The 25,456-nt window shown below is 40.1% G+C and overlaps 1 protein-coding gene across 2 annotated transcripts in view; it reads left to right on the forward strand.

Annotated features, from left to right (window-relative positions):
- The window catches only part of sdk1a (sidekick cell adhesion molecule 1a), a 769,571-nt gene that overhangs the window by 501,790 nt on the left and 242,325 nt on the right, over window positions 1-25,456 (forward strand). For both annotated transcript variants that reach the window (XM_073060649.1, XM_073060650.1), the window contains exons 10-14: window positions 280-396; window positions 3,762-3,929; window positions 19,120-19,222; window positions 21,654-21,830; window positions 23,308-23,444. In XM_073060649.1, coding sequence (XP_072916750.1) covers window positions 280-396; window positions 3,762-3,929; window positions 19,120-19,222; window positions 21,654-21,830; window positions 23,308-23,444 — 702 coding nt within the window. The remainder of the gene's footprint in view (window positions 1-279; window positions 397-3,761; window positions 3,930-19,119; window positions 19,223-21,653; window positions 21,831-23,307; window positions 23,445-25,456) is intronic.

Genomic DNA, 25,456 nt, shown 5'->3' on the forward strand with positions numbered 1-25,456 from the left:
ATTCTAAATGTTTAGCGAGAAACTATAAATTAATCTTATAAATACAAGATCATCCAAGAGAAGAATTTTATGATAAAACAATCTGAGGTGCTTAATCATGTTCTGCATGATAATACACAGATTGCTCAAATGCGCATTCAATTTGGTAAAAGATGGCCTTTTGTCCATGATTGTGATTAGAGGGAGATACAAGGTAATGAGGTTTCATAGTAAAGCAGCCCAGCTTTCTTCATACTACCACAAAAGAAGTTCTCAAAGTCTTTTTTTTGTTTATTTCAGATATTGCACCTTTCTTCATCAGAGCCCCAACAGACACTGCTGTAACCGATGGAGCAGCTGTGGCTTTACACTGTGAAGCTTCCGGGGCACCTAAACCTGGCATTATATGGACAAATGGCAAGTACAATAAAATATTACTTTGAGAAGATTGGGATTACTTGTTTCCTCCACCTTCCACCTGGGGTGGGGGGGGGAGGGTGTGTGTGTGTGTGTGTGTGTGTGTGTGTGTGTGTGTGTGTGTGTGTGTGTGTGTGTGTGTGTGTGTGTGTGTGTGTGTGTGTGTGTGTGTGTGTGTGTGTGTGTGTGTGTGCGCGTGTGTGTGTGTGCGCGCGCGCCTGGATTCCCTTCACTTATTTGGGACAGGAGACTGCTGCTGAACTGTTTCTAACTGGCGTTGGGTGCATCTTGCATGGCCGATAGATAATACACCGTGAATGAACAGTTTTTAAATATTGTCAGTTGCATGTGCTTGTGTTTAAAAAACAGTGATTTTTGTCAGTGAATTTATCCAGTGTACTCTTCTGTTTTTTTTTTATTGTAAATGGACAAAATCAGCACAGACACCTAATTCAGATAATGGACTGCCTTTATGCAATGCTTTTGACAATTGCATTTTCCAAATCTTCATTTTCATTGTAACATTCAAGATGGTTACTGATACCTTCAAATTCCATGTAGTTTCCTAACTTGCTGAAGTAGTGAAAACGTTTCATTTTCATTCAGGGCCATTTCTGGCATCTCCAGGCCTGAATAGTTGAAACTGTATTGAGCGAAACATTTCTGAATTGTCTTGCAGCTTATTTCTCGCCAACTGTCAGTGACAAAACCCACTGCTTTTTGAACACAATATATACCCTTTAGCACTGTTCAAAAGTCTTAGGCACATGTATATAGTTAGCGTGCCTAACACTTTTGCACAACAGCACTGTAGTAATTTTATGTACTGCTGCCACAAAATAAAACAAACTTCATGACATATGTGAATGATGAAACACCTGATTCTGATATGGGTCTCGATTGTGGACTGAGAATGGGAAAGGAGCAGGGAGAGAGGAATCGTAGTTGGGAAAAGGGAAAGAGACAAGGGAGGGAACGGGAGGCATCAAAGGAACATTCTGGAATGATCAGTAAACCAATTGTTTTAAATCAAATGGCCTTGCCTGGTGTCTCGGGACTGGGTGAGTCTGCAGGAGTGTCAATCCCGCCCTGGCGCTCCATCTCTGCAACTTGTCCCACACGCACCAATGGCATTCCACCCTCACCATTCCCACATCTTTGCCCCAGACAGATTTACAAACTCGCTCTCCGCTGCACATTGACAAATACAGTACTGTGCAAAAGGCTTAGACACCCTAGCTGTGTATATGTGCCTAAGACTTTTACACAGTAAGTACTGTATTTAATCAGCCTGTTTCAAAGTATATTTTTGGACAATACCAGTAGATAACAAATGTTCATTTTTGAAATAGCATGTCATTTAGTATACAGGCTTGGACTCATTCTTTCTCTCAATAGAACTGGCAGTAACTGATAGAGAACGAACTCAGCTGCATAATTACTTCGCACTGTTAGAAAGACGATCACAGTTTAACACCAAACCTTCCTTGTAAAATGAGGGGGTGGGGGGAAGACCTATCTTGTCACATCACCATTTCTTCTCTCAAAAGTGGTAACACATTAACTTAAAAAAACTAGGCAGCAACCATGTATACTAACAGAGCTAAAAGGTGGGGTTGGAGACCTGGCTATAGTGATTCTTCTAATTGTAGAGCAAATTGCAAACTATTTCTCAGTGTGTTTATTTTAGAATGTAACCATAATCAGTTCTCATTGTGTAAAGGACATGTACAGTATGTATTGTACATCTGCTCTTTACAGCCTGTATGCAGTACAGTAGACCTTGACAGATCAAACACTCTCACTGCTAAGTAGCTTTCCATTCATCAAGCTTTTCCTTTAACTGAAAAGTTTGAAGGTACATTGCAGGTTTAATTCTCACTCCAGTCAGATGATATCCAATCAGTTTACATAAGACATAAATTATTATTTTTTTAATCTGTACATTTTTTGCTGTTTTGAAAGCTGAAGTGTCAAAAGGTTTCGCTTCTGCATTGCATATAATTTGTAATCCAGATATGAACAGCACTCACAATTGAATTAGTTTTCAGAAGTGATCATTTTATTCAGATTTGCATATTGTTGAATGAAAAATATTTTCAAAACAATTCTGTTTAGTAGTTTTCAGATTATATTTTTCAAATTGTGGATTATAAAGTATTCTGTGATATATTTAATATTAATCTAGTGCATCTTTACTAAAACCTCTACTAGTAATTAAGAATGGCAAAGAACCATTAGTAATTTTATTCACATATCATTATAAAATTCTTTATAAATCAAGTATTTGCTAATATTTTGAGAAAGAAGAGGCTGGAGGCACGGAAAGCTAGAGGATAAAAATTGCTGGAGGAATTCTGTGGGTTGGGCAGCTTCAGTGAAGGGGAATAAACAGTTAATGTTTCAGGTTGAGCCCCTTGTTCCGTCCTTTTCCCTCCACAGGTGCTGCCTGACATGCTGAGTTCTGAAAGCTGTTTGGAGTTTTTTGTTTGCATTTGTTAATTCCTAATAATGCCTTACTTATGTTTTAGAAAAACCCTGATATTAAGATCTTCCCCAGAGGCCTCCACATGGCCATAATTGATAGGAATTCACAGTGGTGATTAATTGATCTGGAAGCAATATTAGCTTTGTTGATTTGACTGGATCTCAATGGGGAAAATAGTGCATGCTGGAAAAGTTATTTTTTATAGCTCATTAGGTGAACTTTGTTTATCATATTTTTTCTGCTCCTACTTGCACTCAACCTTTTGAGCTGTGGTGTCTGCACATTATTCTTAGATTGTCTTACACAGATATACCTGTATTCCCACCAGGAATATCCATGCTCATATATCCATATTTCGGATCGCAAGACCCTGCAGCGGATCATGAGGTCAGCTGAGAAGATCATCAGGGTCTCTCTTCCCGCCATCACGGACATTTACACTACACGCAGCATTATGAAGGACCCCACGCATCCCTCATGCAATTTCTTCTCCCTCCTGCCGTCTGGGAAAAGGCACCGAAGCATTCGGGCTCTCACGACCAGACTATGTAACAGTTTCTTCCCCCAAGCTATCAGACTCCTTAATACCCGAAGCCTGGACTGACACCTTGCCCTACTGTCCTGTTTATTATTTATTGTAATGCCTGCACTCTTTTGTGCACTTTATGCAGTCCCGGGTAGGTCTGTAGTCTAGTGTAGCTTTCTCTGTGTTTTTTTATTACGTAGTTCAGACTAGTTTTTGTAACATGTCATGTAACACTACGGTCCTGAAAAACATCGTCTCATTTTTACTGTGTACTGTACCAGCAGTTATGGTCGAAATGACAATAAAAGTGACTTGACTTGATATTCCCTGACCATTGTCCTTACTTTACAGGTGATAAGGTTTTAGCAAGTGGTTCGGTACAAATTCCACGGTTTGTACTTCAGGAATCGGGTGGGCTGTTGATCAAACCAGCCCAAGTTGAAGATGCAGCAACATATACCTGCTTGGCAATGAATTCCAAGGGAGCAGTGAATGCATCGGCCAATCTCACAGTGTGGAGTAAGTTCATTGAAATAAGGATGGGAATGAAATTGGGACTAACAAATCTATGTTTTAAATTGAAAAAGTTTTCTTCATTGTTGGCCTGAATATCTTAACGCACAATGCACTGTGATAGTGAATGTTGATAGGTTATCCAGCACCAAGGTACCACAGTTAAGCTGAAATTTTTTCTTAGTTAATAGACCATCAGGGATCATGATTCTAAGAGTGGACAGGGTATTAAGTCAGATCTTGCTTATCTGTACCTGACTGGGGAAAAATTAACTGAATCAAAACATTGATGGCATTACTCCAGGATCCTTTATCATTTAACTGCTCACTGGGTGAATGCCGTGCATCATTCGGGAGTTCTGCTTATTGGTAACAAGGTATTTTGATGTTAACTCCTCTCTAAAGTACTTACAAGCATGATGCACTCTGGGAATAAATCAAAAACAGTCTACGTAACAATAAGACTTGAGGTTGTACTGTCAGTTCTCTGGACACCTAATTAATGTTCCTTCTTAGACTGAAGCAGTTTGTCCCAAAAGTTGGCAGAAGTTAATTGCCTTTGTCCCCTCACTGCAGATTCCAAATACAAATCAAGAACTTCATGAGATCACACCTGACTTTCTGAGGCTGAGGAAATCTGAGTGTCTGGTAAACATTCAGGAGAAAAATTGAAATGAATTTCTTTTTTAAAATAACTGACATTAAAATCAGTTTTGAAATATCTCAGACATTAATCAAGGGAATAAATTGTCTAATTTGGCCCAGCCAAAAAGCTGTGGGGAGAGGAAAAAAAACAAAGGAAAATATAACTTAGGTACATGACTAATTCAAATCATAGTCATGTGAGATTTTGTAAAATATGCAAATAAAAATGGTTGCCATTAGATTTTTAACATGGTGTACTGTATGTCAGTAAATTGTCGAAACAAGTGATTTAAATGCTGTTAACTTTTAGAACCTTCATTTGGATTCTGTTGATTGCTTCACATTAAGTAATATATGCCACCAGCTACAGTCCAAAGTATAAATCAAAGGAATTACCAATTTTACCAACTTTAAGAATAATTGCTTGTCCCAGTTTGTGCCATTGACAATTAATTCTACAGTCCATGTCATTATTTGTGACATTTGTAGAAATTCATCTGTCCAATTAGCACCTGTGGCCTTTCAGTTCAAACAGCTCATTTGAAGAAGCTGTGGGCTCATTTTTGCTGACATTTTCGTACAGTAACTGCCCTTATTTAACCATGTATGTTCCTGCATCTCGGTTCCCCCCAAGCAGAATCAGATGTTCTGATCTTAGCTGCAGTTCCGATTTCCCAGCTGTGCTCCCTTAATGGAGCATGGGATGTGTCCGGGATGGAGGCAGGAAGGGACTGAACGAAGGGGAACAAAATGCAATTGAGGTATTATGCCGACACAAGTTCAGTGGGGGTAGGAACAGGCAGAAACAATGGAACTGAGGGTATGATTGTGTTGAATGCTGAGCTATAATCAATAAACAGCAACCTGATGTAGATATTGCTATTGTCCAGGTGACCCAAAGCCAAGTGGAGAGTTAGTGAGATTGCATCCACTGTAGGCCGATTGTGTGTGATATGCAAATTACAGTGGGTCCAGGTCCTTGCTTAGGCAGGAGTTAATTTTGGCCAAGAACAACCTCTCAGCAGCAATTCATCACAGCAGATATGAGTGCAACTGGGCAATCGTCATTGAGGCAGCTCACCCTACCCTTCTTGGGCACTGGTATGATTGTCATCCTTTTGAGGCAAGTGGGAACCTCCGTCTGCAACAGTGAGAGACTGAGGATGCCCTTGAGCACTCTCGCCAGCTGGTTGGCACAGATTTTCTCTGCCCCGCCAGGTACACCGTCAAGGCCTGACTCTTTGCAAGGCTTCAACCTCTTGAAAGATGTTCTGATGTCACCCTCCGAGACAAAGGTTATAAGGTCACCAGATACTGCAGGGATTCACTCAGGTGTAGTTTTATTCTCCCTTTCAAAGTGTGCATGAATGGCCTTGAGCTCATCTGGGAGTAAAGTATCACAGTCATTCATGTTAGGTTTTGCCTTGTAGGCCTGCAAACCCTGTCAGACTTGACTTGCCTCCTATTCCATCTCTAACTTCAATCAGAATCGTTTTTTCACTCTTAAAATTGATTTCCATAATTCGTACATGAACTTCTTGTATAATTCTAGATAATCAGTATTGAATGCCTCAGATCTAGCCTTCAGCAGACTACAAATCTCCTGCTTCATCCATGGCTTTTGGCTTGGGTATGTCCAGTATGTTCTTGAAGGCACACTCTCATCTGCAGAGGTCTTGTGACAACTATGGCTATTCATTCAGATTCGAAAATGAATCTTTTGATGTTGTGCAGTCCAGCGATTGCAGACCTGGCAGTACTCCTCTCTCAGTTGGGCATACCTTCTTGGTCCTCACCACTGGTCTTTACTTCCTCTATCTTTAAAAGACTCTCCTCGTCTTTTCAGTGGATGGTGAAGCCGTCGGTCTGCAGCACAGCATTTGAAGTAGCGGTGGTGAGCCGTGTTTCCGTGAAGCAAAGTACACAGCATTCCCTGATGTCCCTCTGGAACGGCAATCTTGCTCGATGGTCTTCAATTTTATTTTCCCAAGACTGTAGAGTTGCCAGCAGGATAGTCACGAGTGAGGTCCTGAGGGCTCTGCCTGCATTGCAATTGTACCTGCAGACTGGTGTCCACACTTACTTTTTCTTAAAGGGGAACTGCACTCACAAATCGAGTCTGTAGCCGGGGTCCACCGGTTTTGTGTATCAATAGAGTGTTTACAACATCTTGAAACAACACTGAAGTACCCTTGGACTGTTAATTGCAGCGGTGATAATCCCAAGTGGGAATATTTGATCATTCCCATTGGAGCTGCTTGCAGAGTCGCCATTTTAAAGGTGCCATTTTGATGTTGGGGCCCTGAAAGGTGTTGTATAACAGTAGGACCTGGGGCTACAGGTGCATTGTTTTCTGAAAGTGGAGACACAGGTAGATGGGTTGGTGAAGAAGGCTTTGGCACACTCGATGTCATCGATCAGGCAGTGACCTTTGCAACATATCGGTGAGACGGCGAGCAGTTCTGGTTTCCTTGGTGTAAGAAGGATGGTATTAAGCTGGAAATCTTGTAGAGGTGATTCATGAAGAAGTTACTGGAGCTTGAGGGCTCGAGCTATAAGGAGAGGCTGGGGCACTATTCCCTGGAGTGCAGGAGGCTGAGGGGTGACCTTAAAGAGGTTATAAAATCATGCGTAGTATAAAAATAAGGTTAATGGTCAGTTTTTTTAACAAGAGAAGAGGAATCTAACAAGCTAGAGGGCATAGATTTGTGGTGAGAAAGGAGAGAATTAAAAGGGATCTGAAGGGTAACTATATTACACAGGAGGTTGTGGGTATATGGAACAAGCTGCCAGAGAAGGTGGTAGAAGTGGGTACAATTAGAGTTTAATTGACATTTAGACAGACAAAGGGATAGAAAAGGCTTAGGGGGCTTTCTTGGGTTGGCAACGGGGATGAGTTCGGCTAAAGAGATTGTTTTTGTGCTATCCGCTATGACATGCTTGTAAAGTACCTTAGTTGTTTTAATGATCTAAATCTATTTCTTTAAAAGGGAATTTTTATTGTTAATAATTTTTAACATATTTGTTCATTTTTCTGTTATGAAAAATATCATTCATACATCTATTTTTTATGAGAATTATTAATAGACCCTTTCTGAAGGTGTTTCCTGATCATAACTCACTGAATTAAAAAGGTCCTTCTTATTTCTCTTGCTAATTATTTTAAATATTTGTCCTCTACCTACTGGCAATTTCTGTGTACATTTTCTCCTCTGATTAGCATTAGCTTTCTGTCTGAGGAAATGCTCCAGTTGTGGCCTGACCGATAGTTAAGAATTTCCATGCCTATGTCCCCTTTAAAGATGCTGCTTGCTTTTCTCGCTTTCTACCGTATCTTCTATTATGGCAGGAGTATCAGGCCTCCTCAAGAGTGGATATCTTGGTGGAACATCCAATGAGACTGTATGCGTAGATTTAGAAATAAAAAGAGGCAATCATTTTGAAGATATTATACTCTGGACATCCTAATAGTCAACATGTACTAGATGAGCAAATATGCAGGGAAGTTGTAGGTAGGTATAGGAAAAATAGATTTGTAATAATAGGTGATTTAAGATTCCTCAATGTTGACGGGGTCTGCCTTAGTACTGAGGAATTAGATGAAGCAGAACTTGGTAAGTGTATCCAGGGAAGTTTTTTGAAGCAACGTTGTAGATTCCCTGCATGGGTGACACTCCACCTTTCAGGAATTAAAGATGGGCAAGTGGTTAATGTGTCAATCCACTATTTTGACCAGTGCCCATAAGTTTTGAGAAGTATAAGGGATTTAGAAGTACATTTATGAAGGAAATTGGGAGGGCAAGAAGGACCATGAGATATCTCTGGCAGATTCTCAAAGATCCTATTAGCATATTAAGGACAAAATTAGAATTAGGAGGAAAGTAGGCTCCCTTATGGATTAATGTGATAATCTGTGTGTGGAAACATAGGAAATTTTATTTTATTTAGAGTTGCATTGAAGAACAGGCCCTTCCGGCCCAACAAGCCGCACCGCTCTGCGACTCTAGCCTAATTACAAGGCAATGTACAATGACCAATTAACCTACTAACGGGTTTGTCTTTGGAGTGTAGGAGGAAACTGTAACACTCCGAAGAAACCCTCGTGTTCATGGGGAGGACGTACAACCTCCTTTCAAATGCGTGGGAATTGAACTCTTGAGTTCCAACAACCCGAGCTGTACTAGATTCACACTCACTGCTACGCTACTGTGGCGCTTGAGGTTTTAAATGAAAGCTCTTTCTCAGCATTTACTGTAGCGAAAGACATGGAAGATCTTGAGTTCAGGAAAGGGAACAGTGATATCCTGGAGTATATCAGCATTACGAAAGAAGAGGCGTTGGAGCTTTTGAAATGCATAATGGTGGATAAAGACCCAGCACCTCACCAAATGTCTCCTGGAATGCTTTGGGCGCAGAGGAGGAGAATGCTGGGGCCTTGGGAGAGATTTTTATATCTATGATAGCTCTGGCTGAGATGATAGAAAACTGGAGGATAGCTAATGTGACTTTATTTAACCCAGAGAACCATAGGCCAGTGAACCTTACATCAGTAATGGGAAAAACTATTGGAAGCAAATCTAAGGGCTAGAATTTATTTGCAGTTGGAAGGGGAAGGTCTGATTAGGGATAGGCAGCATGGTTTTGTGCATAAGAATTTGTGCCTTATGAATTTGATTGAGTGTTTGGATGAGGAAATGATGCGAATTGTGGACAGGGTAGTAGGTGATGCCTGTGTAGATTTTAGGGCGGCTTGAAAGTAGAAGCCAGAGGTAATGTGGTGGTTTTTCAGATTGGAGGCCTGTGATCAGTGGTGTGTTGGTAATGTATCCTGTGCTGTTTCTCATTCTAATAGTCTAGATGGGAAAGTAGCAAGTTTTCAAACGGCACCAGAATTGGTTAGGATTGGAAGAGGTTGCAACAGGATATCGATCAACTTAGAAAGTGGACAAGGGAATGGTAAATGAACACGTGTGAAATGATGTGTTTTGGACAGTTAAATTAGGACGGAATTGGCAGTGAATTGCAGGGCCCTGAGGAATGTTGCTGAACAGAGTGACCTTGAGAGACACAGTCATGGCTCCCCAAAAGTGCTGACACAGATAGATATGGTGGTGAGGAAGGTATGTGGTATGCTTGACTTCACAGGACAGAGCATTGGGGATAAGAGTTAAACTAAACTTGGAGTATTATTTGCAGATCTGGTCACATAGAAGAAGGATGTCATTATACCAGAGAACAGGCAGATGTGATTCACAAGGATGTTGCCTGGTTTAGAAGGCTAGAATTATAAGAAGAGATTGGTTAGGTTGGGTCTGTTTTACTTGAAGTGAAAGAGACAGAGAGATAAGAAAATGGAGGCATTCAAATTATCTTTCCTTTCGGTTAGTCCTGACGAAGGGTCTCGGCCCGAAACGTCGACAGCGCTTCTCCCTATAGATGCTGCCTGGCCTGCTGTGTTCCACCAGCATTTTGTGTGTGTTGTTGTTTGAATTTCCAGCATCTGCAGATTTCCTCGTGTTTGCGCATTCAAATTATGATGGGCATACAGGGGGGAGATGGCCAGCGTCTATTTTCTATATCAGTAATGTCTGAACTTAGTTGGCGTAAGATTAAGGTGAGAGAGGGAATTCTAAAAGGAATCATGCAGTGGGAAATATTTCACACAAAATGTGGGTATCTGAAATGAGCTGCCAGAGGAGATGGGGGAAACAGGAATGGTCACAGTATTTAAGAAGCATCTGTATATGTACCAGAAAGAGTAAGGCAATAAGGGTATGGAATTAATGCAGGTAAGTGAGATGAGTAAAGTTAGGTGTGGTGGGCCAAAGGGCCTATTTCTAGACTGTATTACCCTATGACTGTAATGATAAACTTCAATGCAGAGAGTAGGCAACTTTTAAAATCTGTCCTAAGTCTTTTCTGTAGCTATTTTTAACTAATTTCCAGTCTGTTCAAATATGCTAGCACTTGCGCATTAGCAACTGAAACATGTAATTATAAATCTTGTTAAATATTTACATAAGGCAATTTTTAAAATAATGAAATAAAAATGTTCAGCAGTTGTGTCCCATTAAATAAATATTTCCCCATTTTAATCTGAAAACTGCAACTTTTTATTTAAAAATTAATTTCTAAAGAGCATGGATACATATACAAGATTTACATAAAACATTCAGGAAATACCCATTATTCTCGCATTCATCATTCTAGCTCACTGAAAGGAAGTTCTGTAACTTCTCTCTAATTAAAACATTCATGCATTGTGGCAAGTGGTACGACATACTCATTTTGGATCAGATTTAAGTTGTATAACTTTCCGAATTGCTTGCAATAAGGTACGTTCTCATGTTTTGCAATACATGCACCATTCATTGGTACATTTTGGTCAATATCAACTTTTTACATGAGAAGTGCTTGATTGCAAGAATTTCTGGCATGCATGCTAATACATTTTTGATGCAGTAACCTTGCTCTGACAGCTGATTGTACATTTCACCAACTGGGTCAGGAACCCTATATGTATGTAAATACTGCTTCAAGCAGCAGCATTATGAAGTCACTTCTATAGGAAGTGAACTTTGTCTGTTACTTCTATCTCCCAGTAGTCAGCTGAAGACATCCATAAGTTGTTTATTTATATTTTAAGACAGCAGATTATTTAGGGACGATTACATATGTAAATTACATAAAATGGAGCCTTCATGTTTTCAGAATAGCAATAAAGATTTCACCATACTTTAAAAGGAACCAGTCATTACCCATTTCTATTCAGTGTTGTATGTATTTTAAAATTATCATGAAGTTTCAAAAGGATGAATTATTTATTTGGTACAGGAAGGCTGAATACAGTGCTGCTGCAATTAAATATTTATTCATTAATCTATTGTTGATTTTTACAACAGTATTCAAGTAGAGTGGCACTCTTGGAAAAGCAGTCTCATTAACCCTACTGACTTAGAAGTTGAGATATTAAGAAAAATGCTCATGATTGCAATAAATCTCCTTTAGTTCAATTGGGTGTTTAAATCCTACATCTGTATCTATGTTTGAAGTGCAAGAAGCAGTTTCCCTCCGAGGTATGAGCTGATTAACCTTGATGGAGCTGTTGTGTCACAGAAGAAACCCAATGGGAGAATGTGTCAGCAACTGACAGGTGGACCTGCATAATTTTTTTCAACAGCCTCCCAGCAGTTCAACTATTTTAAATTCAGCACCAAAATACATCAGTTTATGATTATTGCAAAATGCCAAATAAGTATTTACAGAGCAGGAAAACCTCAAGTGGGTGTTAGTAACATCCATCCAATGTAATGATAATGAAAACCAAGATTGCTTTGAGCCTTATCAAGAATAACATTTAACGTCTTCTGTATTAGTAAGCAAAATTTTACATGGGTAAGGTGTATCAGCCAGTCTGATTCACCCTTTGAGTAAGAGTTGAATATTGAATATGGCAAAGACTATGGTACGTGGCAGTAACCTGCAGAGATGCTCCAAAACCAGACATCCCTCCAGCCAAGCTATTTCATTGTAACACCAAAAACTTGGATGCCTTCCCAGGCATGTCATGTCCACGGAAAGCAGGATAAATACAAAATCAATCAACTAATTATTGCCCGTCAGCAGTAAAGTGAATTAAGGCAATATTGATATGGCTGCTCTGTAACACTGAGCATAATATCCAGGGTATACGCCTTTGATATCAGACTGTACCTCACCACCCCAACTCACACCTTTGTACCAGTTTATGACACTGAGCATTGCTCACCGTATCAACTGTGTGAGGAATGGAAAACTTGCCGCCCAGATCACAAGGTTTTTAAAGCTTGCAGACCAAAACTGTCCACCTGCACCCTCACCTTTAGTTGATCTGGTGGGCAAGTGACTTTTACCTTAGAGGCGGAGGCGCGATTAGATGCCGGTTTGGTGATCCAGAGGCAGAAATGGAGAGGTTGATCAGCCTCAGGGAGGAGAGAAGCTGGTGCGCGAGCAAGGGTTGTCCACTGTAACGCAGAGCCCAGTTGGACAAGTTCAATGGCTGTCCCAGCAGCAGGAATTCAGAGGGTAGTCAGCCAGCAGGAGTGGCCAGGCAACTAGACCGGACTGGACCACCAGTGGAGATGTTGATCCGGTAGTGGGGATGTGACCAGTCTAATAGTGGAATGATGAGGCTGGTTCATCAGCAGTTTCTGTGCTATTTCCACCTATCCTTAAACAATTAATGATGCATTCCATCCAAACCTGGTGACATATTATTTAAGATGCAGCCAGCCTCTCTAGTACGTCCCACTTATTAAGTTTAAGCCCTTCTGTGCCATCTCCTTCTCTAATGTTACTATGGCAGCAGCTTATTCATTGGTTAAAATGGTTAATCAGACATTCCTGCTCTAACTATTAACATGTTTTTTTTTCCCATTCCCAGTGGGACAGTTGCTAGAATTCCCAATGTAAATGGTTCCCCGGAAGGACTGCAACTATTCTCCTCCAGCTTCTGGGAATTCTGAGCTTTGCAGTAAATGGTGGTTTTGCCAGTAACTGACATTTTCATAGATCAATAGCTATGAATAATATAGTTACAGTTGCTATTTAGCACTCTGTTCTTGATCTTCTGAATGTCTGCGTGCTCATAGTTCTTTAACATTAGACCACAATAAGTCAACAATTCGAACTGCATAACAGCAAAGTTTCCAGATGATGGAAATCAAAAACAATAAGTCAAATGCAGGACTAACTTAACCTTGATGGAAACGCTCACACCATGAACACAGCATTGGAGATTGATCACTTAGAAAAGAGTATGTCCGCAACCTTTTGTTTTAAATTGACCGTCTCCTGCCCAATTTATCTCCCTCAGGGCAGCAATGTCAATGTGCACGCATCTGAAATCCTGTGATCTTGTTTCCAGGTCTGTCATCAATTGCACTGTGTTTGAAAGCCCTAACATTTCAATTACGTGCTAAATACCATCACCAAGTAGCTGCTGGAGGATTTTTGACTTGCTGTGAAAGAAGGGGCAGGTGATTTTGATTTACATCAGCTAGCATTTCTGGGTCAAAAGACTCAACTTCAGACTGCACTGCTTTGCCTAGAGTGTTAACTGTCGATATTAAAAATGAAAATGCTGGAAGCACTCAGTAGGTCGGGCAGAGAGGGAGAAAAGGATCAATAAATTTCCATCAGATTTGGTTTACCAGGCTGCTAAGCAATGGGAAGGTGCTGACACTTCTTCTGCCAATGTAAGAGAGAATCTGTGCTCCTCTCAGCTATTTCTTGTTCCCCAGGACATGGCGAGAGCGTTGCTGGTAATCGCCAGGAGTATAGACTGTTGGAATGCCTTGGCAGCTTTGAGTGTGGGCAGATATTGGAACCTCCACTATGGCACTCAATCACTGAATGAATTCTGCTTCTGCAGTAATGGATAATGAATTGTAAGATGGTGCATGTTGAGTTGTCCAATAATATTGAAATTTCCATTACCTTAATGCTGTATCAGGTGGGCTGCAGGATCGAAATAAGGATATGTACAAGGTTAGAGCTAAATTCCACTCACAGTCTTCAAGGCACCAAACACTTTCTGCAATGCTTAAAAACTGGTTTAATATTGGTCTCAGCAGTGTCACTCTGCAGATTCACTGTGGTGGAAATACTTAGTTTATTTAACAGTGATTTTTCGTCTTGTCATTGTATTTTAACTGATCATGAGGAAGAACCATTGAAAGTTTAGGTAATCATCAGGCACCATTCATTACTGGTAATGAGTACACTTTTTTTGACGACCACAGCATAAGCACTGTGCAAAAGTCTTAGGCACATATTTTAGGCTCAGCTGTGTGCCTAAAACTTTTGCAGAGTACTGCAGTAATTTTATGTTTTGCACTGTACTGCTGCGGCTGCAAAAAAGACAAATTTCATGACCTTTGTGGGTGATGATAAACCTGATTCTGATATGGGTCCCTCTGGTGGACTGAGAGTGGGAAGGGGGCAATGAGAGAGGAATTATGGATGGAAAAAGGGGAAGGAAACATGGAGGGTGCAGGAAATACCGCTGGGAGACTTTATAATAATCAATAAACTGATTGTTTGGACTCAGATGACCTTGCCTAATGTCTCAGAGCTGGGTGCGCCTGCAGCAGTGCCACTGCCCCTCCCCTGGTACTCCTTCTCTGCCACCTGTCCCACACTCCTCCTGCAGCACTCCACCCTCACCGTTCCCAACATCTTGCTCTCCACTCCATGTTGACAAATACAGAGCTATGCAAAAGTCTTAGGCACCCTATCTGTGCATGTATGCCTTAGATTTTTGCACTGTACTGTATGCACCATGTATTGGAATAGAATCAAAAATCAGGAAACCACCTTGGTGTATGTGAGTGACTTCAGTCAACAGATTATCTGTAATTACGTCACATGCAATTTTTAATATGGCCATTAAGTTTACAAATGACACAAGCTCTGAAAGCAGAAATGTCCAGTCCCCACCTGAGGAACTACCAGGAGATGGTCCTGACATCATCTATCTTGAATATTTGTTTTTCTTTTCTGTATTTTCCCCAGGGATCCTAACCACTACATAAGATCTTCCACCATGGTAGTGCATCACAGAATAATGTATTGATCTTGGGCACTGTTCTTCTTCTTGCTACGTGGTAGTGGTAATAACTCACAAACGCAAGAAAATCTGCAGCTGCTGGAAATCCAAAGTAGCACACACAAAATGCTGGAGGAATCGCTGAGCTCCTCCAGCATTTTGTGTGCTGTAATAACTTGTGCATTGATGTCCAAGATTGGAACCATTAACAGGAGTTTGAATATGGTATTCGAGTGCTCTGGAAAAGGTCACATCGGTGCTGGTTTAACAGAAGGAATCAGACCATATCGGTGATCAGAAGTTCTTGCTTGGGTCTCGTATGGAATAAGTGTGATCGTCAATTCAGCCTCCAAGGTTGGAGTAGCTTGTTGGTGTTGCTGCAGGGGAAATGGTTACCAACAGATAATTTTCCTCAAATTTTCTCATTTTCTTGAAATCCACTTTGCTAAATGAGGGAGCTCATCTCTGGGATTTGATTTGATCCCCCACCAAATGGAGCTGTGTAGATAATTACTTACTAAAGGCTACTTCTAATGCTTGTGATACATTGTGCATTGTGCAAATTAGAAAGTCACTCTTCTTCTTGGGCCGTTCCATGGGATGAAGTCCCCAGAACCTCAAACAGAACAGCTACAGGTCTCCAGAGAATCAGTGCTTTTTGAATTAAAGTATTTGTACACCTTAGTCTCTCCATGTGCACCTGTACTTAAAATGTATTTAATATCTGTTGTTCTGTGTAAACCATCAAAGGGCATTGGTGCCTCTTCTTGTCCATTTTTGTGTTCCAAGGCCACTTCAGAGGATAGGGAAGAGTTAATGTACAAGTGTGGGACTCTAGACTCGTGTAACCTAGACCAGATGAAAATGGCACTTCCCTTCCCTAAAGGACAGCAGTAAACCACTTGGACATGGCAATTCAACAACATGAACATTTTTAGAATTTTCTTTATTCATCTTACCATTTGTTTTATACAATTAATAAATAATCTTTCTTGCCACAATAAAAACAAATCCCAAGCACATCCATGGATCATTATTAAACATTGATGTATTTGAATAAAAAAACAAAGGCACATCAAACAAATCAAAGGACCATGTAATGAGAATTTTTACACATGCAAACTAAAATGCTGATTACTTCCTTTCCCATAAAACAGGCAGATAAGCAGCAAGTATTCTCTTTCATACCATCTGTTGAAAGTTGGCATGTGATAATTGTTGTAGGTCAAATAGAAAGCAAACAGGTGGCACTGAAAGGAATAGCCAGGAGTTATTGCCACAAGAGAATAACAAGTGAAAGATGCATGAAAGTCGTAGAGAGAGAAAAATAAATTGCATAAACAAACCATAAGGATCTGAACATCCTCCGGAAAAGCAACATGAATCCCACAGAACGTTCAGTTTCGACTGATGACCTTCAAACTCACTCTGGGTCCACTTTTATTATTATTAAATATAAATTTATTGTGAGTTTCCAGTCTTGTTAGATTAACTTGCATGCTTTATTTTGCTCTAAGTTTCATCCCAATCTTGCTACTATGAAAGTGCCACTGATTTGGGAGAGGTCATTCTCTCGTATCCAATCTTCTCCGGGGGTTTTCATTTTGTTAAACGACATCCCAAATCGGTCAGAGCATTCCTCAGGACCCAAAGTAATGTGATAGAGCTAAATATAACAACGAGAGACATGGATAGAGAGATATCCAGAGTCTGTTTCCAGTGGCCAGTGTGTCTGAAACTAGAGGGTGCAGGTTTAATGTGAGAGGGAGGAATTGCAAAGGGGATCTGAGAGGGTAATTTTGCACACAAGAAATAGTCAGTGGTTGGAATGAGCTGCCAGAGGAAGTTGTGGAGGTACGTACTGTAACAACATCTAAGAGGTGTCTGGCCAAGTGCTTGAATCAATAAGCATAGAGGAATATGGGATTTATGCAAGGAAGTGGGAATAGTAAAACTACTTGTGATTGTGTGGGTTGAAGGGCTTGTTTCTATGTTGTACAATTTATACAAAATACTAAAAAGTAAAATGTAGAGGAAATGCCTTTGAATAAATCAAATAGAATTCCTCTGTCTTCTAGAGTGCCTTTATGTCCTGAAATAAAGTCAAAAAACTGCGAGGAAGTTACTTGTAGTCTCTTGTCCCCTGCATCCATTTTATAATCAAGTAAGAGCCAGCTGGAGTTAGTGTTTCCAGCAAGCATTAATTCAGAATTCTTCTACGGTCTGTTTCTGACCTGGCTGCATGATAAAATCAATTATCATAAATGATTATCAAGCTAATTTACTTTCCAAAGAGCAGATTGGTATCAACTGTGGGGGAGGAGGAATGCTTGTTAAATGAGCCAGCCTGCCATTCCATTGAGCTTCTGCTGTGCATAGGAGTGAGCAGAATCTGCCAATTTGAATGAGGTGGTACCCATTTTGATGAGCTGTACAAAGCCAGGAAATGCTTCAGTTTAAGTAACCTTGTGCTTTTCTCAAAGAGAAACTTATTGTATCATAAGCATAAATAGCCCATTCAGCTCACTTTTTTGCGGTGATAATAGCAATGGAAATAAAAGAATAGTAAATATAACTGATTTTATTATCTTGTACAATATTGGCATGATGGTGAAGAAAATAATTAAATCTTTGTCACGGGTAAATCTTTATATCAGCCTTTTTAATATAACCTCTGGTTTACGTTCAAGCAATTAAATTGTACAACACTAGAATATTACAATTGGCTCTTAATGTGTTTAAGATTACATTTATGTTCCTTAAAGTAAACATCAATTTTATTTTAGCAAACTTTAAAGCTAGGTTCCTATTACTCAAAATAGAAGTTAAACAGAACTGTTGAAGCACTAATGGTGTCCATTGTCTTGGGAGTAACCTGTCATCCTGATGAGAAATTGTATGTCATTCTTTAGCCTTTACTTAAGAAATTTTTCAAAACTACAGTACTGTGCAAGAGTCTTAGGCACATGTGTAAAGTGAATGAAACTGAATGTTTCGAACTATCAAAAAATTACAATAAAGAGCAGTAAACAAAACTAAATCAAATGAATATTTGCCTTTAAACCTGCATTTTAGGTATACTTTCATGCAGTTTTGTAAGAAAATTGGTTGGTAGGTTGTTCCAAGCATCTTGGAGAACTTGTCACAGTTCTGCAGACTTTGGCTGTCTCACCTGCTTCTGCCTCTTCAGGTAATCTCAGACAGCCTAGATGATGTTGAGATGGTATGGCCACTACAGGGCTCTGTAGTGGCCATACCATATAAAACCATATAGAAAATCTAGCGTGCCTAAGACTTTTGCACTGTGCTATAGTAACTAGAAAAGTTACTTAATTGTGTAATCAATGTGGAGAAATGAATTTGCATTGTTCAGTGGTTTGCAATTAGTAGCATCAGAGTATGATAAGATGGTGATCAAGGCTATTGATTTTACAGAAGGATTGATAAATCCTGAACTACTAGACCTACAAAATAGTGAAATCCTCTAATCCAGTGAAACAAAAATAAGTTTGATTTATTCCGGCATCATAAACTAGTGAACCTAAGTATGAATGAGAATTTTGAAATGAAATTCCCCATATCCCAATAAAAGAAATTAAAGTAAGTACATAGAAAATGAAATTATCACACTGGCCCCAGATTTGCATCCTCTAGATCACCATGTAGATATAGCACAAGTGTTTCATAATGTAGACTTTGAATGCACCTTCAATTCTCATACCATGAACAGTTGATCAAATGGAATAGGTTGTTTTTTTCTCAGCATATAATTTGTGTTATTGCACAATAAAGAATGCTGCTTTAATCTAAAAATTGTATTGCTTAAAACATATCGAGTAAAAATGGAAATCAAAGTGAACTCTCTGCCAGGAAGAGGCAAAAGAAGCTGCTGAGTTTAGTGAAATGTCCAGTACGTGATGCATGAATATCTCAATGATATCAACTTCCTTGTGTTTCCTCTAGCACGCACCTTCATTTCAGTCCCACCTAAAGACCGCAGTGTAATCAAAGGAACAACAGCTGAATTGATGTGTGGAGCAACCCATGACCCCAGAGTCACAATTCGGTGAGCTACTCCAGTTCAATTAAGATAACCATTTCATTGGGATCTAACTGCTGAAATAGCCCTCAATAATAAGATCAATCATACTCCTGTTGTTTATTTGATGGCTGTACAGTGATTGAATGTAGACCATGTTACTTGCACAGAATTTTGACGTTAACAGAAAGGAACACATCCAGTTTAAAGGCTTAAGAATCGCATTCTATTTTTCAACCTGAGTTATGTTCTTCTTAAAACTTCTGAGTGCCTTCCTTTGGCTCAATACCACTTACTTTTTATTATTCTTCTATGAAGTACCACAAAATATTTTTTCTATGTTAGCGGTGCTATTTAAATGCAAATTGCTGCTCAATTCCAATTTCTTCAATTGGTCTATTGCCAGTGAATGCCAATAGGATTGTCTGGAACTGATGTCTGACCAAATGTGGAACCCAGATGTGTTTGACTTATGCTCATGCAATGTTATTACTTTCGGTACTGTCAGAAGCAGTGACAAATTTCCCATCAATTTCTATCTATTCATTGTCATTGCAAAATAAGAGGAAACATCCTTACCCTCTAAACCTTGTCACTGGCAGCTCATCCAGTCTGTATCTTGTAGGTAATATCTGAATATTTATATGTCCTGTTGTTGTCATCATATTCATATATTATAAACTACAAATTTAGGCTTTGTGTCATGTTGTATATAGAAACTTGCTTGTGGATTATATTTCACAATGTTCTGTAGCCATTGGTACATTATCTTGTACTCAGAACATTGTATGTTCTCTGCTAAAATATCAAAGTCATGCAGAATGGAAAAGGTCCTTTGGCTCACCTATTCTGCATTGACTATCAACCATTTATTTACAGCAATCTTATCCTAATCCCACTTATTCTCCCCTTAATTATATCAAGTCACCACAGAATTTACCACTGACCTACATACTAGGGGGTAATTTACAGTGGCCAATTCGTCTAGCAGTCTGCAAGCATTTGGGATGTGGGAGGAAACTAGAACACCCCAAGCAAACTCGTGTGGTCGTAAGAGATACGCAAACTCCACACAAGCAGGGACAGTAGCCAGCATTGAATCCCCGGTTGTTGGCACTCTGGAGCAACGGCCCTACTAACTGTGCCGCTTGGGTTTTGCCCTCCTTTGTGTACAAGGGGAAAGATCCCAATATTTACTGAGGCAGAGAAGAACCAAGCAACAGAAAGCTCTAACCAGAACAGCACCCTGAAATTATAGTTCCACGGCATGCATGGGTCATCGTACGAGTGCCCAGCCAGAATTGTGTCTGATTGACAAGCCTATCTCACTGTGGTGTGGACAACACTCCACAAGAGAATACAGACCCAGAGAAGTCAGGATAGAGGTCATGACTAAGTTTTTGAATACATGGGGATTGGGAATGTTGATGGCAATAGTGAACAATCAGGTGGTGGGATCAGGAAAAGAAATCAAAGGATGGTCACTGAGAAGGTACAGGAGGTTCAACAATGGGAAATGGGAAGATTGCACAGTAAGTAATGAGAGGGGGGAATTTAGTGACATGGTAGCGTAGCAGTTAGCATGACACTATTACAGCTCGGAGCATTGGAATTCAGAATTCAGTTCTGATGGCATTCGTAAAAAGTTTGTACATCCTTCCTGTGAATGGTTTGTCCAGTTTCCTCCCACATTCCAGAGACGTACTGGTTAGTAGTGTAATTGGTCATTGTAAGTTGTCCTGTGATTAACTTAGGGTTAAGTAGCTGGGTTGCTAGGCAGTACGGCCCGTTGGGTCTAAAGGGCCTGTTCTGTGCTGTATCTCTAAACTGATAAATAAATGTCAGTGATAAGTAGGAGACTTGTGTATGGAAAATAGGAGAGGTAGTCAGTGAGTGATGGGAGGGATCGAATCAAGGAGACATTCATGGCTGAGGGGTTGACAAATAATCAAGGAAGAGACGGCGATGACATCAGAGTAAGTGACTATGTAGGTGTGATCTGAGTTAAGTTGGTTCAGATATTCCAGGAAGGTTGGGGAGGAGACATATGTTGAAGAAATTAAGAGTTGTTTGAGGGCACAGAAGAGATCTCTTCCGCCGTTCCTGTCCCTCAAAAAAGATTTTGCCTGTTGCATGGTATAGTCCCTGCCTGATGGACTTCCTGAGGTCAAGATGAACAACAGTAAGGCAAAACATTCTGAGAGGCACGGCTTCCTTCGAAGATTTGATAGAAGTGCTACCCCTGCATAGCAGCAGTTTAGTCATCCATATATCCCAGCTCAGTTGGAGACACAGGCCATACTCAGGTTTAATTTCAGCTTTTATAATTAAATTTGTACTTCTTGCCCAACCAAAGCCCATTTGTGTTCAGAGTTCAGATTCCTGCAGCCTGTCATTTAGATATATTATTGATGCTACATCTTATTCACCTTTTTAAAAAATATCTTTTTTTTCCTAGATTTGTTTGGAAAAAGAACGGTAAAATTATTGATGCAAGTACTGCACCCAGAATTACTTTAAGGCAAAGTGGCTCACTTCATATTAGCCAGACTTGGTCGGGTGATATTGGCGACTACACTTGTGAAGTTTTGTCTGTAGGAGGGAATGACTTCAGAAGTGCTCGCCTGGAAGTCATGTGAGTAAAAACATCTCATTTTGCACCCCAAGCTGGAATTTGGTTTCCTAATAGACTTGTATTGAATTTCTGCCACAATTCTTAGTGCAATTTTCCATTAGATGGTGAATAACAAACAGATTTAGCACTGAAATGTATTCTGCCACGTACCATTTTAATACCGATTCTTGCTGTGCAGCTGCTTATTATAGTATGTGATCTTAAATCATTCAAACTACAATTTTTGTGGGTTTCTTTAACAACACTGTTAACTCATCTGAAATAGTAGGTTAAGCTCTCTTGTTAAATTAGCAGATGGGGGATTATCAGAAGTCTACACACAATTCTATCGTGACAGTTTCTAGGCTTGTATTGCAGTTAGGAAATTGTATAAGCGTACTGTGAATAAATCAGCAGCATTTATCGAGCATTAAATTATGACAGGCAGTCAAGTCTGGAACATTACCTGTATTGTGGTTCACTAAGATTTAGTTTCAATTGATAGTCAGATGTAATGGTTGGCATAGCCATATATCTATGCATAAATCAAATTTATTCGTGGTGTGCAGTGTCACTCATCAGATCAAGTAGAGTTTATAGGTGAAGAAGAGTTAGAGAATGGAAGATGATATGGCCAAGGCACAGAAACATTATTCAGTTATCAATTTAAAATCATTCATTCTGTCTGTATTGTTAAACTTCAATAAAACTCTGTGTCCAGAGTTACAAAGGAAAACATTTACTGTATGTAAACACGTTGTAATCATTCCCTTATTCTTGACTGTGCTGGATGAGCAGCGATTTAGTTTTATGTTTCTCAATGGCCAATTCTGAACTGAAGAGAACTGCCTCTGGTGTAGGTTGTTCACCTACTGCTCGCCTGTATAGACAAACCACAATTGAAATCCATCTGTATCGTTGGCATTGGGTTCACTTGACTGCCCAACCAATACCAGAAACTCTTGGAAGTAATTTCGAGATGTCCGTATAAATGGGTGAACACGCTTCATGAATTTCTGCCTGATGTTGAACAGCTAAACTGCAGTCATTAAAGAGACTGAAAAAAAAGCCATGAAATATTTTGTGCTTCTTTTTTACTGGAGCCTGGAAGAGCTTGGCTCTGAAAACAAGACTCTGATCTGGTGCCAGCACATCTGAGGCTGTCCTCATGGGTTCAGGTTTGGTGTTATCACCACAGGTGATACTCTGTGCCACTCTGCCAACCTCCATGTGGCTCCAGATGGAAAGCAAACATTTTCTGCTCCTCTGATTCACAAGCCACCCTGAGCTGTGTTATTTAACTGTTTAACTATAAATGACAAAGCAAAAATCTAATTATTATTTGAAAATACAAATAGAATATCTGATTGAATTATTATAATGTGCCCTTAGATATTGAAATCTTACTATACTTGATCTGAATTCTAGACTGGGTCTTTATACTGTGTGGTAAATCAAATTGACTGCAGATCATAATCTCCCGATTTGTTTTTTTCAGTGAACTCCCACATCCACCCAGGAACCTGCAGGCGACATTGAATGCTTCAAAAAGCCGGACAGTGGATTTATCATGGACTCGACCTTTCGATGGAAACAGCCCTATTCTGCACTACATTGTGGAGTTATCTGAGAACAGTGAGTGCTACTTCTTTGATTAGCATGTTTTTGAACTAAATGAGCCATGTTTTATGAAGTATCACTGACAAGGTACTTTTTCAAAGAGCATGTTATAATTAAAAGATATCAGTTAGTCATGGCAGGCACTAAGGTAGACAGAAGCCATATTTAATGTAAGCTAAGTCACTCTAATGAATTTGTGTTCTATGGTGTATGAAATTAGGAGGGGGCATTGAAAATGAGAAGTATTCTGTAAGGGAGGGTCCTGTCTCTGTAAGGGAGGCTGCAGTATTTCATAGTGAAACCATAATTTGTTTGCCTTTTAATTTAAATTATTTTAAATGTATTTTCTTATTTCACCATTGATAAATTAGCATTTAATCTTTGTTCTGTTCTAGAGATAAGCTTTATGATTATAATGGTGCTTTGAAATTGCACTGATACCTCAGTTACTGTTTGGGATGTGTTAGTAGATGTGAGCGTGTTGGTGAAATCAATGAAACAAGATAATCTTGCTCATATATATAGAGATTCAAGTTTGTTTAATGTCATTTCCAGTACTCAAGTGGAGAGGAAAATTAAATACTTGGTATTCAGGATCTGATGCAGCACAAAAAAAACACAGTAAGATAAAGAACACAACGGTAGTTTATATACATAGATTGATTACATGTCCATAGTGTGAGACTAAGCACAGGAGGGCCTGTACGGAAGGTGATCGACAGGAAATGATAGTGGAAATGGTGGTGAAGGGTGTAGAGGTGTGGGCTAGTGGGAGGAGGTGTTGCTCAGCTTTACTGCTTGGGGAAAGGAACTGTTTTTGCGTCTAGTGATCCTGGCGTGGATGCTACGTAGCCTCCTTCCTGATGGGAATGGGACAAACAGTCCATGAGCGGGGTGGGCGGGGTCCTTCATGATCTAATTGTGGAAAGATGTGCTGTGACAGTGCTGTTGGACTGGAAACCTGAGACAAAATGCTGTTGACACATTTACAGTTCCAGGATCAGGAACCTAAGTGTCGGAGAGCTTGCATGGGTCTTGGAATGAATGGGTGGATGGGTGAGGGGTGGAGGGGGGACAATTCCATCCTGTCTTTCAGTCCCTAAGTGGAACATGTGCTGCCAGTCCTGAGCACAGGCCCACGCTCAACCAGAATGAAGCCATGAGGCCCACATGTCAGCGTTTAGTATCCATGCTGCCGGCTTCAGATTCATGTTTATTACACCTACGTTGAAACATAGCATGAAAAGTTAGCAAAGAAGGCAACGTAAGGATGTGCTGGAGGCAGCCCGCCGGTGTGATCATATGGTTTGCTGCCAGTGTAGCGTGCCCACAACTCAGTACAGAACAGAACACAGCGAAACACAACATGCTAAGCCACGCGTGAAATAAGCTCTGCTCCACACACCCTCACACCTATCCGCCATCCATGCACACAGACAGTCCTATAACAGGCCGTTTTCAACCTCCAGCCTCTACAGACTCATAAACTCGCAGACATTGGGCCCGACTTCCCCAGAGATTCACAGACGTTGTGGACTGTTGGGCTTTGACTTGATCTGGACTGCCCATTCATCTCTGCCATTTGCCCTCTAAGGCAGCTTCTGCCAAGTGCTGTGTACTAGTTTGTTGCTGGAGGAGCAACAGCAGAGAGCAGGGCTTTACACCTGGTTCCTAGCATTGCAGCTTGCAGAAGTACTTCACATTGACTTCCTTGTACAAGCCCTTCGGCCCACAGTGTTGTGCTGACTTATCTACATTAAAGTAAGGAAAGTGTTTAGCTGGAGAAGTAAAAGCATTATAATGAATCATCACTCTGCTGAATCGTGCTAAACTGAGTTCAGTTTTGTGAGAAAATAAACAGTTGTTTTTAATTGTTGATTGTGTAAAATTTATGAAGCAATTTTGTTCCAGTACTTCAGTTTTAAAGTGAAATGAAGTGATATAAAGTCAGTAGGCTGGTTGCTTTATTGTTTAGTAATCTTGCTCACTGTGAGAGTGGAAGCTTATCTTTCAGAACTATTTTAAAA

This window comes from Hemitrygon akajei, chromosome 11, assembly GCF_048418815.1.
Source record: "Hemitrygon akajei chromosome 11, sHemAka1.3, whole genome shotgun sequence".
NCBI classification, from domain to species: domain Eukaryota; kingdom Metazoa; phylum Chordata; class Chondrichthyes; order Myliobatiformes; family Dasyatidae; genus Hemitrygon; species Hemitrygon akajei.